The sequence below is a fragment of the Pterocles gutturalis genome, unplaced genomic scaffold (assembly GCF_000699245.1).
Source record: "Pterocles gutturalis isolate BGI_N339 unplaced genomic scaffold, ASM69924v1 Scaffold47596, whole genome shotgun sequence".
In the NCBI taxonomy this organism is placed as follows: Eukaryota; Metazoa; Chordata; class Aves; order Pterocliformes; family Pteroclidae; genus Pterocles; species Pterocles gutturalis.
In genome coordinates this window covers 1-10,083 of record NW_010107180.1, presented here as the reverse complement: position 1 = coordinate 10,083, position 10,083 = coordinate 1, and the positions used below count along the sequence as shown (strand labels likewise).

Here is a 10,083-nt window from a genome sequence, read left to right as displayed (position 1 = left end):
CACTCTTTGACAAAGTTCTTATATTCTCCTCCTCGTGTTACTGGCTGGAGGGAAAATATTGTCAAAGAATTTCAAGTGTGCACGTATCTACAAAACAGATTTTGTACTGAAACTGCAGAAGTCTTACTGGTATGGCTCAACTACAGGTTCTGGGACAAGTTTGCTTCTTCAGCCACTCTAAGTGCTACAGAACTCGATGCTGGGACTGGCACGGTTCTGCAGTATTCAAAATCCTGGCTGACACTTTGTATTCTTCCAACAGTGATATTCAGCAAAACTTACAAGCTTGACATTCCATTAAGAAGTGTTATTTCTTTTTCAATCAGAGCTTAAATTGCTGTGTAACAGCAAGCAGCCTTCTACAATTACTTTCTACTAAATCCTGCCCCCCCCCATCTTGAAAGAACAAAATATTGTGGGAAAGCTACTGGTTGATCTAAACAAAGATTGTAACAGCTTCAGCAAACCTTCCTATTAGCAATTTAATTTTCAAGTTTCTATACATGTACATGTGTTTAAATCAGATGCATACTGTGTTAGACACCCTAGAAAATATACATCTGCACAGTATGTTTTAGGGTGTATGACAGCAAGAATTTTCATAGCAAAGATGAACAAAAATACTTTCAACTGAAAAAACCCACACCATATGTAGCCAGGGGATGAGCAGGTATTTGTCAGTGGTAAGTAACAAAAGAAACCATTACTTTCTGCATTTAATATAAAGGGAAAAATTCTAAGAATCCTATCAAATAAGTACATGGTATAACACCACCATATGAATCATCAGCACTGGGACTAGTACAGACAATTGTCTGCAATAGATTGTAATACTAAATACAAACCAAGTTACATCAAACTTGTTATTTTCTGCTGCACAAACTACATTAAATAACTTTCACTAGTCTGTGTGTGCCACGCTGAAAAAAGTTAAACATTTTTATATTTTTACATAACCCTCACCCTTCTGTTATATTCTCATTTTATTAATGATAGTTGTAAACTCACAAGTCCATGGTTATTCCCTATTCAGAGGTCAGCTTTGTCAGGAAAATTAGTAAAAGTATATCAACAGGTTTGTGGGGGGCATAATAATCTGTGAAACATTTTCATATTGTACCTCTTGAAATGTGGAGGTTGGTGGTGTGGCAAATAGTGCTGCAGCTATTTTTCTTTGGTACCATGGCATCTCAGCAAAGGAGTAACACCTGGAGCAAAAGGAAACATTTGTGTATACCTTTCCCATTTTCGTCTTGTTTTCAAGTAACATTCTGGTATCTTGGATGTCATAATTGTTGTTTCCAAGAGCAACAACAACTCCAGCCACACTGCAAGTTCTATAAGCAAGTTCTTACAACTGTACAACAAAATGGCAAGGTGTTTGTAATTGCTGTGTAGCTCTGCTGAAGAAGTTTTGGTGTGTCTTTTACTGGGAACTCCTATTACGTCAGACAAAACTGGAGACAGTTATTAACCATGAGGCAGCTTTTGAGCTTGAATGATTTTAACAATTTATGTGTATTTGATATTGTTCTAACGTATTTGCAATAACAGTGCAACACTGATTAATGTCATTGCCTTACCTCAACATTACCTTGTTTTTCTCAATTATTAATATAAAGCAGATCTGCAGTACATTCCTGAAAGACACTTTTATCTATAAGAATGAAAATAAACCCAAGATTTAAACTACTGTGTTCTAGGCTAGGCCATTCTACACTGTTTTCGTATCTACTAAATAACAAAGGTAATCAGTCAGTTATCTTAAAGATGCTGAAAGGATTAAACATTTATCAAGTATTTAAAATACGTAGAACATTCTAGGTGTAAACATCAAATAATGCTATTCACTTTATGACCCTCCCACAATGAGTATAAAAATATTCCTCACTGTGTAAAATAGAGCCCTCTAGAGGAGGTGAAAAATTAATAAATGCAAATGTGGAAGTGTTCAGAGGAGAGGGGGGCAAGGAATGGAATATACAGTCTGAGTTGAAATTTTGCCATCAGACGTGCTTTATGAAAAATGTCAGAAAGGAAAAAAATACTCCAGAACTGGCTGATATCAAATCCCAGTTTCCAATGAAGACACTCCAGGATTCAATAATGACTATATTTAAATATACAAACATGGGGATATTTTAATGCCAAAAGCAATTATAAGCTCAGGGTTCTGATCACCTTTTCTAATTTTCCTTAGGAACAATATCTTAAGTACTTTCCAGAACAGCCTTCCTATCTCAAAACTGACCTTGAAGCTCATTTAGTTGGTAGAATCATAGAATCATTAAGGTTGGAAAAGACCTCAGGGATCACAAAGTCCAACCATGAGTAGGATACACTTCCAATTAGAAATGTGGACTATTGCAATTGTTAGGTCCTGTGGGAATAAGTGGTGGATGCTGAAGAGCTGAAGTAAGTTTGTAAACTAATAAACTCTGGAGCAGTAGATTGTAGTTTACTGTGATACTCAAGAGTCCAGAAAAAAACATAGAGAAGGTGTCTGTGGTTTTTATGATCTTTTTTTAAAGCTACAAATACATTGGCTTTATTTATTTTCAATCTCTCAGTTTTACAGTAGAGATTTCCTGTAAAACAATGTAGCAGCTTTGGTCTTTTTAAGACAAATAACCAGAAATGCTGTCTGGAGTCTCTCACTAACACATAAAAGATAGTGCTTTCAGCCACACTGCCTCCACAGTATGCCCTGGTTAGTACAGAAAGTTCTAATTCCAATCCTTCACATGCTATCTACTAGTAATTCTTAGTCTCAGTTTCCCTGAACAGTAAATTCAATTTCAGAGATTTCTTTTAATGCATATGCATTTATAAGCTGCTTTTACTTGAATATAACTTTTAAAATACAGTATCATGAGAGATAATAATGGAAATATTTTAGGAACACATCTCACTTTTGATAATTTTTCACTATACACAGATTGTAGTACTCACAATCTCTGATGTCTGGTATGGAAACGTACTTACGTCTTCAAAATGAGTTTTTAATAGTTCCATACAGTAAAACAAACAAATGAAAAATTATGTTTCATCTTTTTAAAGTGCATAGGATTTAACAGACAGACTTTTTCAAGGCACGACGTCCCATACCTGTTCAATAGGTTTTCATGTTTGCATGAACTGATTACAAGCCACTGAATAATTTCAAACATTTCTGCAATTCATATAAGATATTTTATATTCTGGCATTTTCTTTGCCACATGCTAACTTTTGTTTGAAAATACACCTTACCAAATTCCTATAAGATGGATTGTTGTAGCATCTTTTGGATTCAGTTCAATGGCTCTCTAGTGAGGGGGGAAAAAACACAAAATGTAAAAAATTGTTCTGCCACATTTGGATTAAAATGCATTTTAAAAAGTAGACTTATTATCCTACTGTTAATTAAACCAGATTAACAGTGTGTAGAATTTCAAGGCAATACACGGTATTTATCCAGTGCACAACTACATTGGCTCACCTCCAAAAAACTGAAGACAGTGACAGATTTTTAAACATTTGTGTTTAGTAGGTCATTAAGAGTTTCACATGAGACTTGGCATATTCAGATTGTGATATAATTTCTGGTGATATAAAATTAGTAGTCCTTTATCTTCTCCAGTATTTTTCCTTTACTGCTACATAATCCACAGTTAAAAGGATAGCCACACATCCATTTCTCAATAGCACAGTTACTTTTTATCTAGTCCTAATAGGTGTCAAAAGCAATTCAGCTATTTCAAGGCTCCTTTCCATATGGACTTGGTTTACTGCAGGAGATAATTTGTACTCCTTGTTGCTGGTGCATTCAGGACTCTCACAATAGCCCAAAAAACAAAGTGTCACCAGGACATCTGAACAGAAGTACACTTACAAATTTTCACCAAAAAAATAGTTCACAACTGTCATACACTCTACATATTGGACGCATTAATGCTGTTGTATGCAAAACCCTGTTTGCATTACCTGGAAGTGCTCTTTTATAACAATGGCATTTCCAATCTTAGTCTTGATTCCTTCAAAATCTCCAACATCACTGAGGCAAATTCCATACCACTTTAACACAAAGAACAAAAATAAAACATTTAATGCAGCACCATAGCTATTAGTAGTAAATTGAGGAAAAAAAAAAAAAAAAAGAACAGTTGCCACCACCACCACCAAGCAAGAAGAGCAAGAAGTATTTGTTACGAACAGCTCAGACAGCATCAAAGCAACCTGCTGGTCTGCATGTGTACGGGAATCAATGTCCTCTTATCCAAGATGCCAACACAATTGATTATACTTGTTAAGTCTCAACCTGTGAAAGCAGCAGCACAAAAAAAAAAAAAAAAAAGCAGAAGGAAGCCAGAGCCTGAAGTATTTCCAGTGAAAGTCTATAGAGCTACTATAGTGCACAGAAACAGCATGCTGAATGTAGGGCATGTACCACATTTTTAAGGCTACATCAGAGAAGAATGAGCTGATTACATTAGCTGTAATCAACCTGATCCGTCACCTCTTTCCATGGTCCTGCACACAGGAAACAGGAACTAGTTAAATGGATACGGGAAATATAGCTGCAAAAGCCTGAACTCTTATCTTCCAAAATACACACTCATTCTCAACTGGAAAGTTAAATTATGGTGAAGTTTGCTGAAACAGCACAATGACATTTGTTCCAGTTTCTACTGGCAGAAATGAAAGAACAAGATTTCAGTTAAGTTATTTTACTTGGCTCACCTTGTGCGCTGCAAAATTTGATTCATTTTTTTCAAGTGCCTTTTTTGCATACTCGAGGGCTGCATATGCCAGTTGTCTTTTCTCCTCTGCAGAAGTACTACTAAGCTGAGCTAGATCTCGTGATGCCCGCGCCAGCCGCCACAACAACTCTGCGTCATCACTAGTTACGAACAGAAACATCACTGTTTTAAAGCAATAATGGAAACCAAGCAAAGGTCTTAAACCAGTCTTTCAATAGGTATCTCAAATGGGTGATAAGACAACATACTATCTGTCATTCTATGCTATATACAACCCCAAGGTAACAAATAACAAATGAAAACCCTCCATTATAGACTGTCTGCCATTCTGGTCTGTGAAGCAAACATATCTGTAGGAAAGGACTTTATTTTCTCAAAAAAGATGCAGATTTAAAAAACCCAACAGTACCACATCAAAGGGAAAACAAAAACTACTTTGGTCTTAGCTAGATGGTATTTTTCCAGGATTCCACTGATTTGATATTAATGTTTACTAGAAATGTTTAAAATATTATGCACCTTTTTCCCTGTAATTGTACATAAATAATTAAGTTCTTCCTAGAACAACTGTGAAAAAACACAGATTAGCCACACCACCACCACATAAAGCTGTACATTTATTTATATCATTATAAATAAAAGGTGCATGGTATGTTATAGCCAAAGATGATGTATGGTATGTTACAGCCAAAGGAATTTTCAGTTTTGTTTTGTTAACAGATTGTTTTCAAACACTGCTTGCACTTTACTACACTTTTACCTAACTACCAGTTTAATTTTGGTCTACTATTTTAATAGAGACTTTAATAAATTAAGTTTAGAAAGTCTTTCAGAGGTTCTGGCTGTCTGGTTATGAAACTCGCACACACTCCCCACTTGCCCTCCAGCCCACCACCCCTCCAAATACTGAAGTCAAAACTACCAGAAAAAATATTACAAAGCATACCCAAGTTATTGCTAAATTCAGAGTATCAATAAAAGGCAGTTTTCTTATCTGGAGTAAAACTGAGTCACTTCTCACAGTGCAGCAGTCCTGCTCTAATTGACACAGTAACAAAAAACTAGCAGACTCATTTTTCAGCCAAGTCACAAAAATGTTAAGTACTGATGCTGGAATCATTACTCCTCATAGAATAATTAGTATTGTTATACACCTAGTTGCAAGCTTACACCTTGCTTATGACATGGTGCCCCTTACAGGCTAGGACCTCATTTAAGTTCTCAGGCTTTATTCTTGCACCCCTGGCAAGAATGAAAAAAAACAAAACAAAACTGGAAACTATGAGAACAACTGAACAGTTGATTTCCTCCAGGAATGTTCTAGGAGTGAGATGCCTTGTCTCCTCCAAAGGAACAGACTCTTTAGTTTGCAATGCATTTTGTGCTTTTTCCTTAGACATTAACTAAACGTAAGGAGGTTTTTTTTGTTTGTTTGGGGTTTTTTTGTTTTGTTTTTGTTTTTTTGTTCAGACTCAAATCTAACACAAGACAAATGAAAACAGAAAGAACAGCTGGTCAGCAATGAAAAAGAAATGAAACAGTGACTCTCAAAAATTTTTCAATACCCAAATTCTAGGTACTTGGGTCATTAAGTAACGTGTAGACACATGATGAGTTTTTGCATTATATTAAAGGGTTCTTAGGGTAGCAAAACAAACAAGCAAAAACCCCTCCTTTGTGTGCCTGAAAAACTTCAGTGTTAACCCTCACCTTCTACAGCTACCAGTCCTTTCTTCGTTCATTTTTCCATTAGAAGGAAAAGAGTCTTTCTTTCCTACTTACATAAGGGTGAAAGCAAGGTTCTCCAGAATACCAGAGTGAGAACATTAGTTGAAAAACTGATACAGAAGAGCACAGAAAAGAAGTCATGGTAATGTCTCAATGCAATCAAATACCTATTTTTATGCTGAACCAGCAACTGATAGAGCTTTTCAGTTTCTCCACTCCCATACAGGTAGTCTGCTTGCTCTATAACTTCTTCCACTTATGAAGGAATTAAAATTGTGGAAACAGAAGAAGAAATTACATGTAATTAGGACATTACAGCATAAACAAAACATTTTAGAGCAAGAGAACCTAGCTGAAACACAAACTATGTAGTCCCTTTTTAGGCCAAACAACTTACGTGCAGAGCAGGACTGAAAAAGCTACATTTACAATGAACTACTAAGAAGAGAAACAGTTCTGAGTACTTGCCTCTCATGAAACTACAGAACAGCTTTCATTAAGAGAGTTTTGGATGCTTGGATTTAACATTCAAGTGTCTTTCTCAACGCATCATACTACTAAGAACAATTTGTTTTCTTCCTTGTGAAAATGGCAGAAAATAAAAAAAAATATGAAAAATACGAGCAGGAGGGCAAGTGCAGTAGAGATCTGAGAGTAACAAAATCCCTTCCTTAGCATACATACAGAATTTAAATCTAATACTAAAAATAGAAAAAAAAAATTAAATAGTCTTCATTCTCAATATGGTTCTGTAGATTTGCCAGAATATGACTGCAGATTGAGTGGGTCCTGGTCTCTTTAACTCAACAAGCCAAAAGGAAACATTGCTCAAAGGTTATCTGACTGAAGTCCCTAGGATTTTCACAAACATGACTCCAGTAAATACAGTTCAACTACTGAAACCTCTATGTGCTCAAGATACTAAAAGCAAAAATTATTTTGAAAATCCCAGCTGTCTTTCTAGAGTATCAATTTATGAACTAAGTACCCATTGCTCTTATGATACTTTAATTCTTTTTCTAGAAAATACTTTAAAACACAACAGAGATGAGGGAGTACGTTCTCCACAACTGGCTGAATATATAATATATAAATAAATATACTATGTATATAATACATAAAACAGTATTCCACAGATGGAAATATCTAACGCCACACAATGCTAGCAGGAGAACAGATGGAATTAGGAAGAAAAATACCCAAAGGGAAGCAGGCAGATAATTCTGTTTACATATATAACTATATAGGAGAAAAACAAACTGTGAGCTTACTCTTCTGCCAACTTCAAATATGAAAAAATTACCTTTTAATTCAAAAGCCTTGTCTAATTTCTTAAAGAACTTTCAGCTATGCTTGTAATCTCTTTGGTATTACTCCTGGGCCCATGATTGAACTTCTAAGTCAAAACATAAGCTCTACCCCCCTCTTTGTAAAAATTAATCAAGTTTACAAGCTTCCTTTTTTCAAGTTATGCACTGAATATGGTAGTCATGTTTCACAGCAGCGCAGTTTTACTTACAGAAGAAAAAACATTGAAGGCTACTAAAGAAAAAAGCCTCCTCTTCAACTTAAAAAGATCCTAGAACATAAATCACTGAAGATCAGAAGAGCATTCTGGATAATTTTTAATCCTGCCATCCCTAAATGCCTTCTATCAACCATTTCAAAGATAAGATAAGATAATGGTCTACATGGACTTTGGATTTTAGTGTCCAAGATTAGCTTCATGGTACATCTTCAGTATTATCGTCAGTGAACTGTTAAGGGGTAACGATTATAAACTGAAAGAGGGTAGATTTAAACTAGATATTAGGAAGAAAGTTTTCACTGTGAGGGTGGTGAGACACTGGAACAGGTTGCCCAGGGAAGCTGTGGATGCCCCATCCCTGGAGGTGTTCAAGGCCAGGCTGGATGAGGCTTTGAGCAACCTGGGCTAGTGGAGGGTGTCCCTGCCCATGGCAGGGGGGTTGGATTTAAGGTCCTTTCCAACCCAAACCATTCTATGAGTCTGTGATTCTATGTTCGCTTGTTGAGACTCCCTGAACACTACTAACATATCTAATGACTAAATGTTCAGAAGTGGAACTTCTGAACGTGTTTCCCACTAGGTGTTTTACGTAAATTATTAAGTTTTTATCTCTTTAAGAGTATTTTTCAGGTGCTTTTTTTTTTTACTCTTATTTTCATCATATCTACTCCTTGTCTAGCATAGAAAACCCACCAACATTGCTTTTCTTGGCAATGCAAATGCCAGATCCAAGTGAGAGCACTAAAAAAGGCCAGAGGCAACCGCAGTGTTATTTATGTTCCCCATGGGAAGTGTGTACTCAGTAGCTATCTTAAATCTGTTCACTGAAAGCTCCTTCTATTACAGCAAATGAAACAGTTCATTATCCATTCAAAAGTCTATTGTCTGAATTTTTATTTCTATAAGCACAAGCATCTAAGATGTTCCTGTCTTTGTTTGTGACACAGAGAAACAGATTATCTGAACAGACTGTAAGCATACATTTCAGTTAGGCTCATTCTCCATTCAGTTAGGCTTACTCTCAAAAACCCTTAATTTACCACGTGATAGACAAGTTCTAAGGCTGCAACCATATCCCCTTTTGAGATAATGTTACTTTTCTTCCAGTAGTGTGACTACCTTTATTCAGATCCCGAAAAGAATATTTTATCACTTGTTCTATTCATTTCTGGTAGGTAAAGCAAGGCTTTTCTTCCTTTTTTTCCGTGTGACAAAAATACACGATATTTCTAATGCTCGACTAGATTAAATGGGAATCACACTGTGTTCATATTGAAAATGTAACTAAGGTTTCCAGAAATTGATTAAGGTTTGGTCTACATTCCTAACTGAACCATATCTTTCTCACTAAGCTGTTTAAAGCTTGGGAAACATGCACCTTGTGTGTGTGTGTTACATCCTACACGAGATGAACCACTAGATCTGCTTTCAGTGACACTTGAAAGAACCCCTTGTTAAACTGCTACAAGACTACCATGAACCAAATCAAAAGCATCCTGTCATGGAAACACACTGCATGCAGTCTTAACGGAGAAAATCAAAAGCATTACCATAATTCTGGCACTAAAAAATTTAGTTTCACATCAGAATAACCTACATACTTCAAAATTTGAAAATATTACCTTTGAAGCTTGCATGCACCTCAGCAAAGCCAGAAATCAACTTGCGAGCTTCATAAGCCAAAAAGGACCCTGCTGAGAGTGCAACCCCCGTCTGAAGGCTTTTTCTAAGCACCTGCATGGGATCATAAGATACGTGTTAATAAACATTGTTACTCTGACTTAAAAAAGTTTTTCGCACCTCCAGCACCAGACTTTGAACAGAGAAAACCCTTTTAAAAGTTTAAAAAAATAAAAAAAAAACCTTCATAAGAACCACCACATCATCAAGAGGGCATTTTATTTTTAAGCTTTTTCAGCAGAGGCTTGTAACTGCGCTTTAAAATACGAACAGAGCGCTGGACTGACAATAAACCACAGATACGGAGCAAACACAACGCAAGAAGCAAAACCAGCAGGCTTGTGGTTATCAAACGGACACAGGGATCAAACCAGCCCGTCCCAGGTCCTGCGGTGCCGGGGCCTCCA

The 10,083-nt window shown here is 36.2% G+C and overlaps 1 protein-coding gene across 1 annotated transcript; it reads right to left on the bottom strand.

The window, feature by feature from the left end:
* Nucleotides 1-1,054: 1,054 nt before the first annotated feature.
* On the bottom strand, nucleotides 1,055-9,730 carry RMDN1 (regulator of microtubule dynamics 1; the record flags this gene model as incomplete). The annotated part of the gene is made up of 6 exons (XM_010088008.1): nucleotides 1,055-1,208; nucleotides 3,251-3,306; nucleotides 3,965-4,054; nucleotides 4,721-4,880; nucleotides 6,636-6,723; nucleotides 9,619-9,730. Coding segments are annotated over 6 exons (660 nt in total), but the record flags the coding sequence as incomplete, so codon positions are not given.
* Between the last annotated feature and the right edge of the window lie 353 nt (nucleotides 9,731-10,083).